Source organism: Anarrhichthys ocellatus, unplaced genomic scaffold (assembly GCF_004355925.1).
Source record: "Anarrhichthys ocellatus isolate YVR2014 unplaced genomic scaffold, GSC_Weel_1.0 scaffold4, whole genome shotgun sequence".
Taxonomy (NCBI): domain Eukaryota; kingdom Metazoa; phylum Chordata; class Actinopteri; order Perciformes; family Anarhichadidae; genus Anarrhichthys; species Anarrhichthys ocellatus.
In genome coordinates, this window is record NW_022280034.1 from 4,836,261 (window position 1) to 4,853,501 (window position 17,241).

At 43.7% G+C, this 17,241-nt stretch overlaps 3 protein-coding genes across 6 annotated transcripts in view; 1 reads left to right on the forward strand and 2 right to left on the reverse strand.

Moving 5' to 3' along the window:
• Positions 1 to 872: 872 nt before the first annotated feature.
• Positions 873 to 17,241, forward strand: part of LOC116381713 (neurotrypsin-like) — a 25,112-nt gene continuing 8,743 nt past the window's right edge. The window contains exons 1-6 of the mRNA XM_031844075.1: positions 873 to 1,215; positions 5,050 to 5,092; positions 14,706 to 14,948; positions 15,989 to 16,127; positions 16,227 to 16,405; positions 16,498 to 16,645. Of these exons, the coding sequence (XP_031699935.1) occupies positions 1,117 to 1,215; positions 5,050 to 5,092; positions 14,706 to 14,948; positions 15,989 to 16,127; positions 16,227 to 16,405; positions 16,498 to 16,645 (851 nt within the window). The 5' untranslated portion in view covers positions 873 to 1,116. The remainder of the gene's footprint in view (positions 1,216 to 5,049; positions 5,093 to 14,705; positions 14,949 to 15,988; positions 16,128 to 16,226; positions 16,406 to 16,497; positions 16,646 to 17,241) is intronic.
• LOC116381716 (probable E3 ubiquitin-protein ligase TRIML1) lies at positions 6,110 to 9,656 on the reverse strand. Its single transcript, XM_031844088.1, has 2 exons — positions 9,629 to 9,656; positions 6,110 to 8,760 (listed from the first exon to the last, which is right to left on the reverse strand). Exon 2 carries the CDS (start codon positions 8,756 to 8,758, stop codon positions 7,070 to 7,072), a length of 1,689 nt encoding a protein of 562 aa, XP_031699948.1. The 5' UTR covers positions 8,759 to 8,760; positions 9,629 to 9,656; the 3' UTR covers positions 6,110 to 7,069.
• LOC116381715 (E3 ubiquitin-protein ligase TRIM21-like) lies at positions 10,663 to 13,230 on the reverse strand. 4 transcript variants are annotated; one of them, XM_031844086.1, is made up of 3 exons: positions 13,062 to 13,128; positions 12,507 to 12,553; positions 10,663 to 12,393 (listed from the first exon to the last, which is right to left on the reverse strand). In XM_031844086.1, the coding sequence occupies exon 3, from the start codon at positions 12,389 to 12,391 to the stop codon at positions 10,718 to 10,720; it is 1,674 nt and encodes a 557-aa protein (XP_031699946.1). In that variant the 5' UTR covers positions 12,392 to 12,393; positions 12,507 to 12,553; positions 13,062 to 13,128; the 3' UTR covers positions 10,663 to 10,717. The 4 variants fall into 4 exon arrangements, with proteins under 4 accessions (XP_031699946.1, XP_031699945.1, XP_031699943.1 ...); XM_031844085.1 differs by having other exon boundaries at positions 12,493 to 12,553; XM_031844083.1 differs by lacking the exon at positions 12,507 to 12,553 and having other exon boundaries at positions 13,062 to 13,230.

Here is a 17,241-nt window from a genome sequence, read left to right on the forward strand (position 1 = left end):
TTTTTTTGGAAGAGCTTTTGTCCCCATTAGCCAAAAATCTTTGCTGTCCTGATTTTATTTATTTCACAGCCAGTTCCTGTTTTGGATGTTTCCTCGCAAAGCAGATTAAGTTTAGCAGTTTTGCAGCTACAAGAAAAATAAGCGAACATGAGTAGTGCTTTTTTTCCACTAGTTGTAATGAACACAGACAACTTTTCCCTGACAAACAACAGTTTTGATTGTATACTCTACTGGAGCGATGAACATCATTCTTTCGAAATCCCCCAATTCTGTGTTTTGATGATGGAGAGTGCTGTCCGTATCTATGTATTCACACATGCAGCAGTATTGATAAAGTTATTGTTTTGCAAGTCACAGTTAAGTCTTAAGTGTTGGCAGTGAAGTCTAGATTCAAGTCCAGGTTGGAAACTTTAAATCCTCAAGTCATTATGAGGCAATCACAAAATTAAAAGGGCAACTGCACCCAGACTATTACTATTCTATAAGAGAAGAGATGCAACCTCTTATATCTTGGAAAAAACTGTTTGTCATCACCACGTGGGAAACGTGAAGTGAAAGGGATGTTTGTCCATAAACCAAAAACACACACTGGATTATTGAGAAGACAAAATACTGTTATTGATGATATTGTTTTCATACATCAATGTCTGTATGTTTGACTGTGAGTCGGTGCATTTAGTGACATTCATCAGCTGCTACATTGTGCACATAGCCAAAATCTAAGTGATTAACCTGCAGCAAACAAAATCAAATTCATCAATGAGTAATCGGGCAGCTGACAGATGTAGAGAGAAAGTGTGTTTGTGAGAGATAGAGGGGAGAAAGGGAGATGCTTGTGGCATCAGGTTTTTGCAAAGCTCAACACTATTTCAACCAGGATTGGATCGGTGTGTGTCTCTCTCTCTCTCTCTCTCTCTCTCTCTCTCTCTCTCTGTGTGTGTGTGTGAAGCGTTTATAGTGCCGCACCCTGTCCTCTGTGCGTAAAACCTCCCACGTACACCATCATCACACACCGCGTTTCATTCTTCCAGCATCTCGGGACGAGCGGAGGATAACGGTTCACCTCGCGGACAGGTTGGGCACAGATATGGGAGCGGAGCGGCGGCTTTTCTGCCTATGACACGGACGCACCGGGAGGGAAGGATGGCTCTATCCAGCCGGGAAATGTTGTGCTTGATCGGAACCGCCTGCCTCTGGCTGCCGTTGTTGGCGGAGGTACGTATACTCCTGTCTGGTGATGATGGTTATGTTGATGATGTTGATGATGATGATGATGATGATGGGGTTGATTTTGCAATGTGGCCTGATTTTTATTTTATTTTACCCTTTTTTTTCTTGACCCATGTCCCGTGACAGTCACGCTTTGGTGACCTGAGCTGCATTTGTCATGCAACCTAATTTAGGTCGATAATTAGATGAATAGGATTGATAAACCTCTACCGGAATTCAGGGCAATGCAACCAACATATTTAAGAAAAGACTCGCGTCTGTTGTCGTGATTGATTTCGGGGTGCGTTTCCAACAAAGCAGGTGCAGGTCGGGGCGTTAAAAGCACCAGACACCTATAATCTGTCTTTTAGCCAATTAATGGTGCATTCAAAGCGCATTGTACAATTAAGAGGTTACACACGCACGCGCGAACACACACACGCGGCCATGCACGGTCTCAATCACAACCCCTCCACCCTCCTCCTCCTCCTTCGGCCCCCTCGGCGGGATATCATGAGAGGAACCCATCGGTGGCTCCTCTGCCAACGCGGCGTGGTGGGAATGAACCCCGTTGAAGCTTGTCACAGCATATCAGTCTGCTCAGACATGTTGGAGCCCAAAACTAGTGAAGCAGGCGTTGCCAGGTGTGGGTCAGAGCACCCAGAGCCACAGCTGGTCAGGTTCAATCATTTATACGACCAAATTGTTTAAAAGTTCTTCGTATTCCAGTCGCAAAACAATAAATTAATGCTAAACCATTAATAATCAAATTCATTAATTTTCTATTTTCTTATGTTGTTCTAAGTGTGTGCTGTGCTATTATAATGTGCAGCATATGAGCTGTATAGGCGTGATTAGTGGAGTATGTGCAGGATTTAATTAGACCCCCTTACACTGGAAGCAGCCGTGCATGTAGCACAAATAGCACACCGCAGATGAGTTTCAGTTTTTTTTTCATTTCAACTTCATTAGACAAATCTTTTAATCAGGAAAAGACTGAATGCAGAAAGAGGCTAACATTGCAACAAAACATCAAAGATGTTCACAAGTAAACGGAAAGGAAACCAAACCGTGGAAATCCACCAATGGCCAGCAGTCCTCTGTAATCTGCAAACTCTGCTTTGCTCTGAATCATCTACATTACTTCACTTTCATAGCTCAAAAGTCTTAAGATAGCTTCATGTTAAAGCAGTAAGTTGTAGTATGAAGTTGCCCTCAAGTTGCCAATCAAGGGGTCCTGGGGGCCCCGCATGCCAAAGCACATGTGCGAGGGAAGCATCTAAATAAATGGGCACAAATACTGTAGGTTTAAACCAACCAGTCCTTCAAATGAAAGTACTAAATACATTGTCCAGGTCCTTCAGGCGGGATGACAGAATTTGTCTGTGCCTTCACAAACCATTAGAAATCACACGTCGTAACGCCCACCCTCTGGTTCCCCCCATAGGTGAACACTGTTAACTCTGTCAGCGCTGTTGCCGTTGTTTGCACTGTTTGTGCTGTTAGCACCGTTAGCTGCTAGCCACCGACTGTGCCGTCTCCATGTTGAGTGCCATGTCGAGGCAATAGACATGCTCTGTATCGAGCACCTTTAAGGTCAGAGGACCTTCGTCGTCATGTTTTCATGCTTTACAAAAACTAAAAACAAACATTGACTGTCAAGTGGAAATGAACTGTCTGATGTCTGATTGTTGAACCATCCATCTTGACTGCATACTTTGTTGCTCCTTCTTCCTTTGTGCCCATCATAGTGACTGTGGCCACTACAGGAATGCTGTTTTGGTGCACTTGTTGGAAAGACTGATGCTGTCTTTCATCTTGGGAAGAGAATGCCAGCCCACCATCATAGAGCACCTTCTGTATCTGCTGTATTTGTCTATATGCAAATCCACCAACCCTGTCTCCTAGAAATTACATTACTTCTAATATCAACATAATAAGAAAAAATGTGTTCATTCACAAATCTACCAAGTTGCAAAATGTGAACTCACGCACAAAAAGAGTTTTAATAGGTTGTGAAGCTAATATGTATGATAGATTAGATGGTAGGAAACCTCAATTTAAAGCACTTCACCTTTTCGCAAATAGGTTTGGGTTCCTTACAGGTTGAATCCAGGCGTGGTGCCCAAATCATAGAAGACAAAAATCATCTGAAGACAAACTTAACAGCTTACCAGAAACAACCAGTCAGGGCAACACCGTTTTTATCATTTAGCACTAAAAGTTTGGACTATAAACATCAGCTTTCTATTCTGCAGAAACTCATTTTCCCTCAGAGCAGAAATGGACTCTTGCTTCTTCATTTCTTCCCGTCTCCCTTCACAGTCCCGGCTCTAGTGTGTGTTCGTGTGCATTTGCATGGCTGGACGCAGCTGTGAGAGCGTCATAACTGATTACCGCTGTAATCGAGCCGTGTGATTGATATGAACGGAGATATCAGCAACCATGTTCGCTACCACAGGTCACCTGTTCCCGCTGTAATGTCATTAAGCTGAGTGGGGAGACTTCTGGGAGGCGTTTGCAAAGTGTGTTACATACGTGTGTGTGTGTGTGTGTGTGTGTGTGTTTGTGTGGGTTATCGGTTGTCTGAAGAGCAAAACTAACCTGTGTGAAGGTGAAATGTGTCGTATTACTCTGCCCTCACAGCGGCAGCACTGTGTGTGTGTGTGCGTGTGTCATGGACGTGTGTGTGTCCTCTCCTCTTCTGCAAGGTGCCCCACTGTTATGTAGTGGTGTGACCTGATTTCTGAAAATGAAACCGACATTCTTCTGTCAGATATTATCAGATACTGTCAAGTAATATTAGTGTGTGTGTGTGTGTGTGTGTGTGTGTTTACACTGTACGCTCTCACACCTGGCTTGTATTTTGTAACTCTGACTGGTGCTCCCTGCTGTTAATGAATACACTCATTCACAAATGCAAGTAAATTGTGAAAATGCTCCTGAGTTTACAGCCTTTTCTCCGTTCTCTGGTTTCTGGTATTAGAGTAGGAACACGTTTGTCGAGGCTGAAGCACAATCAGTGACAGTTTTACTGCACTGCTTAAGAATGAGTTGGATTCATCCTTTAAGTGGCCATTTAAATGTATCGCCTCCATGCAGAGAGCCGTCCAATTTGTGCATGTTTCATCTAAATTTGGTTGCGGTTACACGATGCCCTCAGCAGAACGACGACAGCTCCGCTCATTTGTTATCAAACACTTAAAATGACACAGACAAAGGCAGCTTGTGTGGATGTGAGAACAATCACTGGTTTCTGTCAGGAGCGAAGGTGGAGGTGCTGGAATGTTGTTGCAGAGCTGCAAAAACCTGTTTGACCGGATTGGTGTAAGAAGTGTCCCTATCATCGTTGGTGTCTTTTAATGTTAACCCTTTAGTTACCTAAATCCAGCCAACCTGTAACCATAGAGGAGGCAGAGCAGTGGACGGTCAGATGGGATATTGAGGATTTATTTTATTCAAGAGTTGTTAATCCAAAATATGCCATGCCCACAACAAGAATTTGACAACCAGTAACAGAAAAAAACAAAAAAAACAGTATGGAATATATTTTTAAAAGTTTTTTTTTTTTGGACAAACATTTGCATCATGAATTGCATTTGTCACAAATATTGAGGCCGATTTCTCTCCATAAATGAATAAATTCATGTTCTGGGGCCCAGTGCTTTGTCTGCTAATTAAAAGGAACAGAAAACATAACCTCCTGACCTCCACAGTCTGTCTTGTTGTTGGTCTGCGTTTGTTTGACTAACATCATGTCTTTTGGGGCTGAATTCTGAGATTATCAACTGGCATCCTGGTCTGCTGTCTAACTTGCTGCATCTGTCTTCCCGTCTGCAGGTGGTGGCTGAGGACAGTTACTTAAACGAGGTGCAGAACTCAGGTGAGTGGGAGGAGATACTCGGAACACAGCACTCTCATCCTGTCTGTACTCTTAGCTATAAATCAAGTGTCCCTCCATCCAGCCTCTCCTCCTACACCATCGCTACCATTCTCTATACTGTGATTTTTTTCCCCTGCAGTTTAACCCACATTCTGACTCACGCTCACATGAAACCCCTCTGTTGACGCCTCTTCTCCGCTCACTTTATCCACCCGCCTCAGCCCTGCTCCCACACTATATATTTTACCTCTCCTCCTCCCTGCGGCCTGCGCCCCTCTGCATTAAATTTCCCTCTTTTCTCCTCTTTCCCTCCATCCCTGAGAGGAGTGGAGGCCATGTTGGGGGGTGGGGCGAGGGACTCCTCCTCTGGCTCGTTTCCATCACAGAAATATCTGTGCTTTTACAGCCGTGCACACACTTACAAAAACAATTACAAACACACCTCTCAGCTACCTGCCAAACCGGCTAGCTCATGTGGAAACCACCTCAAGGCTCTCTCTAAAAAATAAAAAAAGACAAGCACCTGGATAGCAAGTACGAAAATTCAGCAAATGTTGCACAGGATGCTTCTCTGTTGCAACGGTTGCCTCCAGCTCTCCTTTGTTGCACAATATTGTATTAAAAAAACCAGGTTAGACGTTGAGAAACAGAGCGGCAATTTCCCCATATTTGTTAAAATGTGTGTGTTTTTCCACACATCACCCACCCCCCATACAGCCAGCCTCCGAGTGTGAACCGTGTCAAATACTCATTGTGGCCGGGAAATGGATTATGGGTAACGGGGAGACTGAGTGTTCCCATGGCGATGGGCAGAGTACCGTTGTCGTGGCAATGCAGAGGGTGTTAGCGGCGAGCATTGTGTGTGTGTGTGTGTGGTTGTGAACGCTGCGGGTGTTGAGATGAATAAAAGGACACGAATGAGGCATACATGGCGAGGGAGGAGGTGAAAGTAGTTAAGAGAATTTAAAGGTGCAGTGATAATAAATATCAAAACAAAGAGAGACATTTGTTTAAATGTCATTCTTTGCCTCAGAATGCATTTTTACTTTATTATTTAAGTGTTATTGCCATTACAGATGGAATGCAGCTTTAACATCATTTAACAACAGTGACAAGACATATATTTCATGTTATCATAAAAACAAAATCAGCATAAAAACTCACAGAGCACGAGGGTTTTTGTCCCAGTAAGTCATGCCAGTGAGCCCGCATCAATAACACCAGATCCTTAAACTGAGGCAGCTGAATAGAATTCAGTCATCGCTCATTTTCAGTATTTTCAGCTGTGACATGACATAATGTCCTGTGATGAGCTATAACATGGCCCACTTCCAAACACTGGAACTCGAGTTAACGTCACCTTCGTCATCAGTGACTGAATGCAAAAGCTGAAATAAAAAGTTAAAAAAAATAATTTCAAGCTAAAATGTCAAACATTTGCTTGTTCCAGCTTCTCAAATGTGAGGATTTGATATCATAGATTTTGGACTGCTGATCGGAAGAATATTTTCTGTCACTTTAGAGACAAAATGATTATTAAAGTCAGCAACACGTGTATTTATATTTACAAGGGGGGAAAAAGCGTTGAATTAAGATGCATGTTGGTGAATTTGTATTATGTATTGTACAACTTTTGATGCTTAATCATCCACCAGAAAGCTCCAGAAATATATTTCTGATAAAATATTCTACCCATAAATTAATCATAATTTTTCCTCTGTATTTTCTGCAACCACACCAAACATAAACACCACCACCTCAGTTAATCACAAAGTGACAATCTGCACACTTCACAGCTGTATTGTAGAAGTTTCTCTACTAATTTCTCCTTTTATGCATTTACTTCTCCTGCACTTGATTCATTAATTCTTTAATATTTACTCTGCTCTGTTTTTTGACAAAAATCTGTATTGCAGTCAAACACATCTGCTGCATTTTAGTGACTGTCACGAATCACAGATTCTCTTAAACTTCCATTCACTTGGTACGACCTACAGGAACGATCACCATAGGACCCAAGTTTGACCCGTATTCATTATTACAGGGGTTAAAGTACGGATGCAGTTCTTCAGTAAAGACACACGTAGGAAACGAGTAAATGAGAGTTGCGGTCTGTACGTCGTAGAAAGCGATTTGCCCTCCGTCATAATCCACAAACACGCCGACCCGCTCCACTTTACCGAAGTTTACCGGCACGTTTGGAGAAGTGGAGGTTTCGAACTTATCCTTTACGAACCGGATGGCCCACAGTCCACAGTGAGGACTTGGAACAAGCCCCTTCTTCTGGACAGACGCCTTGGCCACGCCCAGACTCCATTCAGTCTTTCCTCCCACGAACACCTCGAAGTAAAACCTACGTGACGAGAAGCCTCTCTTTCCCAGAACAGCAAGCTTTGAAGCGAACGTTTTTGGTTTCAGGTTCTGTTTTTTTTTCGTACCTGAACTCATACCAAGTCTCACCTGTTTCCTGTCATCAGATAAGATGAGCCGAGGGTGAGCTGTATCGGGATCGAGCACCACGTCCACTTCATACTGCTGGACGCATCTCAGCGTAGCATCTTTAGACACGTCTGTGACGTCAGAGACGTTTTGTACTTCTGTGCTCATTTTATTCAGCAACATTCGCAGTTGAGGAACTGTTTTGCCCAAAGATCTTTGTATGTGGAGTATCTCCACTTGTCTATTAAAACTGATTGTGTTCAAGTCCATTGTGTGGGGAAGGATGGGTGGGTTTGGGGAGCTTTGAAGGAAAGAAAGCGGGTCTTTGTTCTGTTTCAGCTCCCTCAGCTTCCCCGTTGTCTTCTGCAGCTCGGTGATCTCTCGCCTAATACCGCTAACGAACCCAGCTGCTTGGTCTTCTGCCGCTTTTTGCTTCTCCTCGATCACCTTCACAACCTCTGTCTGGCTCTTCTGGATCTCAGAGACCAGTGCCGTCAAGTCCTTCACGCTGTTCGCTATCACATCTTTAGTTTCTGTCTTGCTTTGTTCCAGTGACAAAATCACTTCTAGAACTTTCTGCAGCCTTTCTTGGATCATCTGCTGAACTTTGGCCTCAGTGTCCCCCAGCAGAGCCATCTTGTTGTCGTACAAACGCTGCACAGAAACGACGTCATGGTTCACGTGGTGTAAACCGGCGCAGACTTCACACAGCAAAACCCCATCATTCCTGCAGAACAACGTCAGGAGTCTGTGGTGCTCCTTGCAGATCTTGTCCTCCAGGCTCGCCACGGGCTCAACCAGTGTGTGTCTCTTCAGGCCCGCAGCTCTGTGATGAGGCTCTAGATGGACGTCGCAGTAAGAGGTCACACACTCCAGACAGGATCTGACAGCCTCTCGCTGGGCGTCAGCACAGATGTCACACAGCACCGCTCCATCACAAGGAGCCTGCTGTTGGTCCGGGCTCTGGATGTGAGCGTCGGTCACTTGAAGCGACACGAACTGCGATGCGAGCTCTGAGATGAAAGTGTTGACCTTAAGGTCCGGCCTCCTTTCAAAACTCTGCTTACAGACCGGACACTGGCTGACTGGGATGCCGTTCCAGTAGCACGTGATACAGGACATGCAGAAGTTGTGTCCGCATGGTGTGGAAACTGGCCGAGTGAACACATCCAGGCAGATGGGACAAAGAAGCTGGTCCTCAGATAGAAGACTGTTGCTGGAGGCCATTTCTGAAAAACAAAAGATGTCATACTGTTACACTTAAATCAGAGTTTGCAGTTGTCATTAAATTGAAGATGTTAAAATTTACTTTTTTTTTTTGCATTTTAAAAGTACCTTGTGGAGTTTTCTTCCAAACAAATAGTGTCTGTTTTGTCTTTTTCTTAAATACATTTACAGCTGAAATAATTAGTGAATCGACAGAAAATCAATGTGAAACTATTTTGATAATCAAATTGTTTACGTCATTCCTTTTAGGAAAACCATCAAAAGTTAAGTGGCTCCACTTTGTCTTCTGTGAATATCTGATTAGCTGAATGTCTTTCTTTGGGTGTTAAACTGCTCATCTTGCGCTTTAGGAATTTTTCAGATTTTTCTTATATTCTATGAACCAAATGATTAATAATTAATTGAGGAAATAACTGTCAGATTAATCAGTCTGAAAACAATGGTTAGTTGCGGCCCTAAATGCATTTCTTACCCCACACCACTCTTTTGAAAAGTGTGAAACCTGCATTGTTTCCCTGTTTGCAGTCAGCTATTTAGAAAGGAATGTTGTGCACACCTCCAAGATCAAGATGAGTCATCAAACATATTTTAACAGAAACCACAGAAGGATTTTGAAAAACAAAACTATATTTGTCATATACCAACAGGACTACTTGTCTATATCCAAGTGCAAAGCCGATGAAGACCATGAAATATGAAAGATTACTAAATGGACCTTGTGTTTAGATTATTTATCCAACAAGACAACAAATCTTTTTAATTATGCTCGACAAAGCAGCATTTCACAACAAAACTGCTCCAAAAACAAAACTACATAGATTTCACTTCTTATGAGTTCATAATGAAAGCGTGGCTCAGTAACGTACTTACGTCTGTGGTTGTTGGTCTGTAAAGGAGAAATGATGAAGACAGAGATGCTGGTTGTTTAACAGGAAATAATCTTGCTTTCAGTTTCTTAAAGAGACAGGCACCTTTGTTGGGTGTCTGTTAAGTCTGAGGCTTTTTTAAAGATTTGGATACAGTGAGGGTTGTTTTGGGGTCCAATGGATAGGTGTGTTCTGTATTATTTGTTGTTTGAGGATAGATTTCTGCCTTACAAAGCAAACAAATTACACAAATAATAACTTCAAATAAAGTTATGCAATGCTTTTTTACTTTATTACATTTTCATCAAGCTGGCAAGCAAACTTTTATAACCACTACAGATCATACAGCTTTAAAAACAGTTTTATTTACATTGACGAGACACTTTGTGTTATCATAAAAACAAACTCACCAGAACTCTGAAACGTAAGCAGCTACATGGAGCTCAGCCATCATATATCTCAGTATTTACAACTGTGTTATTACTGCGTTATTATCAAAAGACCTGTTATGAGCTTCTGCGTGGTTTTCTTCCAAACACAAGACCCTCACAGATCTAAAGCCTCCAACATAAGGGCCTGAATGTTGCAGCTGAAAACATGAAGTGAGGAATGCAATTCAGCACTTTGTGAAATCACAGAAATATTGATCGTTTTAATTGATTGTTTTAATTGAGTCATATTGTTTCCTCTTTTAAAATAACCATAACAAAGTATTTCCTGCAACAACACCAAACACAAACAACACCACTGCATTTTATCAAATAGTGATGATCTGCACATTTAGCTTTCCCCGCTACCAGTTTCTCCTTTTACATCACTTGCAACTGGTTCACTACGTATTGAATCATCTATTAAGTTAGCTCTTCTGGTTTATTTCCCTCTGCTTGATATTGTATTTAAAATAATTAATAAAGGTAATGATGAGTTTGGATCTAAGGCACACTGAAACTCAACAGAGACAGAAATCAGCAAAGGAAGATGGTTCATCTCCTTAAATGCTTTACATATTTAATGATTATAAAAAGCTGCTTTACCAAATTTTTTTTTTTTGCAATTAAACACATCAGTTGCATTTTAGTAAATAACCCACAAATTACCCCGTGCGGCCTACAGGAACAATTATCATCGGCCCAAAGTTTGACCCGTATTCGTTATCACAAGGGTTAAAGTACGGATGCAGTTCTTCAGTAAAGACACACTTAGGAAACGAGTAAATGAGAGTTGCGGTCTGTACGTCGTAGAAAGAGATTTGCCCTCCGTCATAATCTACAAACACGCCGACCCGCTCCACTCTCCCAAAGTGTACCGGCACGTTTGGAGAACTGAAGGTTTCGATCTTATCCTTTATGAACCAGATGGCCCAGAGTCCAAAGTGAGGACTTCGAACAAGCCCCGTCCTCTGGACAGACGCCTTGGCCACGCCCAGACTCCATTCAGTCTTTCCTCCCACGAACACCTCGAAGTAAAACCTACGTGACGAGAAGCCTCTCTGTCCCAGAACTGCGAGATGTTCTGTAAACATATTCGGTGTCAGGTTTACCATTGGACGTAAACCCATCCTAAGTCCCACCTGTTTCCTGTCATCAGATAAGAAGAGCAGAGGGTGAGCTGTATCGGGATCGAGCACCACGTCCACTTCATACTGCTGGATGCATCTCAGCGTAGCATCGTTAGACACGTCTGTGACGTCAGAGACGTCTTGTACTTCTGTGCTCATTTTATTCAGCATCATTCGCAGCTCAGAGACTGCTTTGCTGAAAGATCTTTGTATGTGGAGTATCTCCACTTGTCCATTAAACCTGATTGTGTTCAAGTCCATTGTGTGGGGTAGGATGGGTGGGTTTGGGGAGTTCTGGAGGAAAGAAAGCGGGTCTTTAGTCTGTTTCAGCTCCCTCAGCTTCATCGTTGTCTCCTGCAGCTCGATGATCTCTCTCTCCATACTGCCAATACACCCAGCTGCTTGGTCTTCTGCCGCTTTCTGCTTCTCCTCGATCACCTTCACAACCTCTGTCTGGATCTCAGAGATCAGCGCCGTCAAGTTCTGCACGCTGTTCGCTATCACATTTTTGGTTTCTGTCCTGTTTTGTCCTACTGTCACTTTCATGTCTCGGACCTTCTGCAGCCTTTCATGGATCATCTGCTGCACTTTGGCCTCAGTGTCCCCCAGCAGAGCCTTCATCTCTCTGTGCGCGTGCTGCACAGAAACGACGTCATGGTTCACGTGGTGTAAACCGGCGCAGACTTCACACAGCAAAACCCCGTCATTCCTGCAGAACAACGTCAGGAGTCTGTGGTGCTCCTTGCAGATCTTGTCCTCCAGGCTCGCCACGGGCTTAACCAGTGTGTGTCTCTTCAGGCCCGCAGCTCTGTGATGAGGCTCTAGATGGACGTCGCAGTAAGAGGTCAAACACTCCAGACAGGATCTGACAGCCTCTCGCTGGGCGTCAGTACAGATGTCACACAGCACCGCTCCTCCACAGCGAGCCTGCTGTTGGTCCGGGCTCCAGATGTGAGCGTCGGTCACTTGAAGCGACACGAACTGCGATGCGAGATGTGAGATGAAAGTGTTGACCTTAAGGTCCGGCCTCCTTTCAAAACTCTGCTTACAGACCGGACACTGGCTGACTGGGATGCCGTTCCAGTAGCACGTGATACAGGACATGCAGAAGTTGTGTCCGCATGGTGTGGAAACTGGCCGAGTGAACACATCCAGGCAGATGGGACAAAGAAGCTGGTCCTCAGACAGAAGACTGTTGCTGGAGGCCATTTCTGAAAAACAAATAAAACAAATAAACTGTAACATGAAGGCATGGAGTTTGACCAGTTGTTATGAAATTGAATATGGCCAAATTTAAGTTTTTTCTGTACCCTGTGAAGTTTACCTCCAAACCAAGTTCCCGTTTAGTGTTTTTATTAAATGCATTTGGAGCTGAAACAATAAATAAATGACAGAAAATGAATCAGCAACCATTTTGATAATCGATTAATTGTTAAAAAAAACATTAAGTCATGTCAGATTAGGCTTTAGCAAGCTGTGATGGGGATTTTAAATTCTTTTTTGATATTTTATAGAAGTGAAAATACTCGTTTCCTAAACTCGTTTCCTATCTCAAAGCATTTGCAACACCAATTTTTCATGGATGAAACCTGCAATGTTTACATCCATGTTTACCAGTTTGCAGTCCCTTGTGGGCGCATTGTTCACTTTTCCTGACGCGTTACCACCGCCATCAATAATGTCAAACCACATTAACACCACGTGTGCTTGTGTGCATGCACGACCTGACAACAACGCATTTTTAATTGTGCATGAGAAAGCAGCATTTCCCAACAAAACCGCTCTGAAAACAGTGTGGGACAAAACTACAACATACACACAACATACATTTCCCTGCTTACGCGTTCATAGTGAAGGTGTGGCTCAGTAAAGTACTTACGTCTGTTGCTGCTGGTCTGTAAGGGAGAAGTAATGACGACGGAGATTCTGGTTCTTTCCCAGGAAGAACCTTTGCTTTCAGTTTCTTCCTGTGTCATGTTTCTTAAAGAGACAGGCACATTTTATTTGAGGCTTTTTGAGGTTTGGATACCAGTGAGGGCTGTTTTTTGGGTCCAATGTCTGAGTGTGTTCTGTATTATTTATTGTTTGAGGATAGATTTCTGTTTTAGTTCAGTACATTTCTGCCTGATTGATTTCCTGTTTTTTTGACTCTCTCTCTCTCTCTCTCTCTCTCTCTCTCTCTGCTTCCTCCTTCTGCTCTTCTTCTTATCTTCCAAATTGGACCGTGTGTGTGTGTGTGTGTGTGTGTGTAGGTGTGTGTGTGTCTAACTGTAATTTAGTTTGTGCTTCTGTCCCGGGCACTATGCAGCAAATCTGTGAGTGTGTGTGTGTGTGTGTGTGTGTGTTGGGCATGAGCGTTGCACCGTGTAGATAATGTTCCAGGACGGCCAAGCTATGTGTGTGTGTGTGTGTGTGTTGAAGAGATAAGACTGTTGCTGGTTGCTGAAGCACCTCCGCCATTAATCATAGTTTAGTAGCTGTTTGGCCTCAAAAACCCTGAAAGCTTCAGTGTGTGCAGAGAAAGACTGAAATCCTTCAGTAGAGGTGAAACATACAAAAAACATCAACATTTGGAAAGAAAGTAAACAAGAAAAGAAAGCAGGATGCAAGAAAATAAAGAAACAAATAACGGAAGGGTTAAAGAATAGCTGGAAGAAAAGATGGAAGCAATTAGAAAGACGAGGAGAAAGAGAACATGTGATCATGTTTTTAATGATCTTAAGAACTGTTGGATGGATTTAGTGTTCCCAGAGGATGAATCAAGACTTTGGTGATTCCCCGATGTTACCTTTAGTGCTGTCGGAGGGTATTTTTGGCTTTTATTGAAATATCTCAACAATTACAGGATGAATTGCCATAAAATTGTGTGGATAATTTACATAGTCAAAGCGTCCTGTAAACAAATGTTCTCCATCCAATCTGCCATCCTGGTTCTGTGAATCTGCTCACTACCTCGGAGTGCCTTCATGTGTACCACTCTGCATGTTAAATCCTGCACTATAATTCATTTTCATTAATGCTGGAGGCAGGTCTTTGTCTTTATTGGGCCGCAGTATGTAACCTGCTCTATATTTTGTGGCCTAATTTTCACTTCGATGTCAGCGGTTTCCCCTCTCTGTCTGTCTCAGCTTCACTCACACATTCCTCCTTCTCAGAGAAGATTACTGGAAGTGTGTGATCACCTTCATGTTGAGTAAGGGGCTGCTCTAAGGCTTTCCCCCGGTCCAACGTGGATCAGCAGGGGTAAATGCATTAGGAAGGATCCCGCTGTGGCAGTGGGCCAGCATGTGAGAATCATCCATGTAAGCCTTTATGCTCAGATAAAATACAGACATGGGGATAATGTGACTTGAATAAGAGCAATTCCACTCCTCTTGCCTCTCACTTCTCCCAAACTTTCCCCCGCCTTTTATTCACACTGTCCTCTCTGACCCAAATCCTCCTCCTTTCATCCAAAACATCTTATTCTCCCGTCTTCCTCAACATAGACTCACTCTCTCCCCCCTCCTTCTCTTCTGTGCAGTGCCTCTGTCCTGCTCTGAGGGATTCACAGAGTTGGGATACTACAACGGCACCGTGTCTCAGACGGACTCTGGCGCCCCCTGTCTGAAGTGGACCGAGTTTCCAGACTACGTCATGCAGTACCCGGGCCGAGGGCTGGGTGACCACAGCTACTGCAGGAACCCAGACCGGGAGTCCAACCCCTGGTGTTTCTTCAGACAGAACTCTGGAGCCATCGGATGGGCCTACTGCGACTGCCACCAGGGTACGGCCACAGACCACCAGCAATACACTTTGATTTCACTCCTTTAAGACAAAGTTACAGTGCTTTACGATTTAGAATAAAACATGCAGATAAGCAACAAAAGGCATTATTAAAGAACAGTGAAATGTAGAAATGTAGAAATGTTTTCTGGTTCTTTTTTTCTTGTGAGGTACTGTTAAGTTTTTCTTCTGCTGTCCTCTGAAATAGACACTATAAAACACTATAAAAGAGGAAAATCAACCTTTGGTTCATCGCTGCTCAAAACTTGTAGACACATTATGCAAATTCTGACCAAGTGAACGCTGCTTTCTTCAAGGGGGTCACATGCCAAAGAGGTTGGGTCTCACTGGTTTGTAAAATGTCTGAACATTTTAATAATGCTGGTCACAATTTATCAAGTGACATCTGCTAATTCATTGCAACCATTCTTAACCCAAAGACATTCAATTTACAATGATATACAACAGTGTATTTATGCTTCAAGGTGCACTACTCAATAATATAAGATCAAATGACTGTACTGTATTGTGGGGATTGTTGATAGTGTCAAAGCCACAGAGAAATATCATAATAAAATCATTTTTTTAGGTTATCTGGCCAACAATCTGCTTTTATCAGCCTTGTCTCCAGCAGCAGCAGCAGGCAGCGGTTTTCAGCGAAGAAACAAAAACAGACAAACCTACAAAAACACTGTAAACTTCCTGCTCTGCAGCAAATAGCAGACGAACAGCAGTATACTACTAGCTGGTGAACATAGTGAAGGATTTAGCATCTAAAGAGCCAGAGATTTTCTTCAGGAGTTAATGTAGATCAAAACAAAAGCTAAAAGAAGAGTGAGTACTGGACCGAGTCTCTCAGCATCATAACAGCTTGATTATAGATGTCATGTTGTGTTTACAGCTTGTTCTGCAGCCCCAAAGTGACCCCCCCCCCTCCCCCCAAAAAACAATTAACAATTAATAGATTATGAAAGTGTGATACTGCTGGTGAATATGTTATCGTACGCTGCTTGTTGATTCTGGGCTTTTTTCTTTCTTCAGGCGCAGCGCGTCTGGTGGGCAGCTCGACCTCTGGCAGCGGGCGTGTTGAGGTGTATCTGAACGGCCAGTGGGGGGCGGTGTGTGACTCCCACTGGTCCGACAGAGACGCCAGTGTGATCTGTAGGCAGCTGGGCCTCAGGTACGAGAAGAAGACCCCCCCCCCAAAAAAAAACCCATCCTCATTCACCATCAGTTCCACCACTTTTGACTCATTCGCTCTCGCTCTTGTTTCTAACAGTGACATCGGCGCGGCGCTGCAGCAGTCTCAGTTCGGCTCCGGCTCCGGCCTCTTCCACTACGAGCGCCTGGGTTGCCGCGGGGACGAGAACACCGTCAGTAAATGCCAGAGCCGGACGTTCGTCACCGGCGACTGTAGCCACGGAAACGAGGCAGCGGTGGTGTGTGCGCCACCGGAAGGTCAGTGTGACATCATACTGTGTAGTAATATGTGATGCTCTCTAAAGGAGAAGGCTGTTTGGACCTGTTTATATTCCTACGTCCTCTCTCAGGCAGCGGACCTCCGCTGCGATTGGTCGGAGGCGAGGAAGACTTCGAAGGTCGAGTGGAGGTGTTTCACGCAGGAAGGTGGGGCTCCGTCTGTGACGACCAGTGGGACGACAGAGACGCTGAGGTGGTGTGCAGACAGCTGGGTTTCGGGTACGTATGCATCAGCGGTGTTTCACACCTTCACGCCAAGTCACAGATATGTGTAAACACATCCCTCACCAGCAGCCCTCAACTACGGGGTTCATATACACACGAGGGTTGGGCACGTTATGTGCATGACACGAAAATGAAGAAATCAGTCATTCATGTGCTCTATGGTTGCTAATTAAAACCTGCATTTTATGTAAGATATGATTTTTATATCAATCAACCTTCAAAAATCTGGGTTTGTATATTTGCCACAGTGGCATGAGGAACTTTAGAGGTAATGAAGTCAGTTTTATTGTCTTCTTTCACTGGCCGTCAGTATAGAAAACCCTCCTTATTAAAGCTCAACCACAGGTGGAGTGCAGAGAGCAAGAGAGTAGAGCAGGAAAGTGATTGAGACCTGGACTGACCAACAGTGACCTGTTTGCTTTAGAGAAGAGGAGCTTCCAAGAGCTGCCACTCTCCATAAAAGCCTTATAATAAGTAATATTGACAGGCACGTCTGTTCAAGTAGATAATGCTTGAATTCTTGCAGGTGTCTCCCTCCTCTCTCACACACACACACACACACACACACACACACACACACACACACACAC

Coding starts and splice junctions, on each gene's coding strand:
- LOC116381716 (XM_031844088.1), bottom strand. CDS start 8,758: ATGGCCTCCAGCAACAGTCTTCTATCTGAGGACCAGCTTCTTTGTCCC.
- LOC116381715 (XM_031844083.1), bottom strand. CDS start 13,158: ATGACACAGGAAGAAACTGAAAGCAAAGGTTCTTCCTGGGAAAGAACC. Junction 12,394..13,061: donor ACAGACCAGCAGCAACAGAC/GTAAGTACTTTA, acceptor TTTGTTTTTCAG/AAATGGCCTCCAGCAACAGT.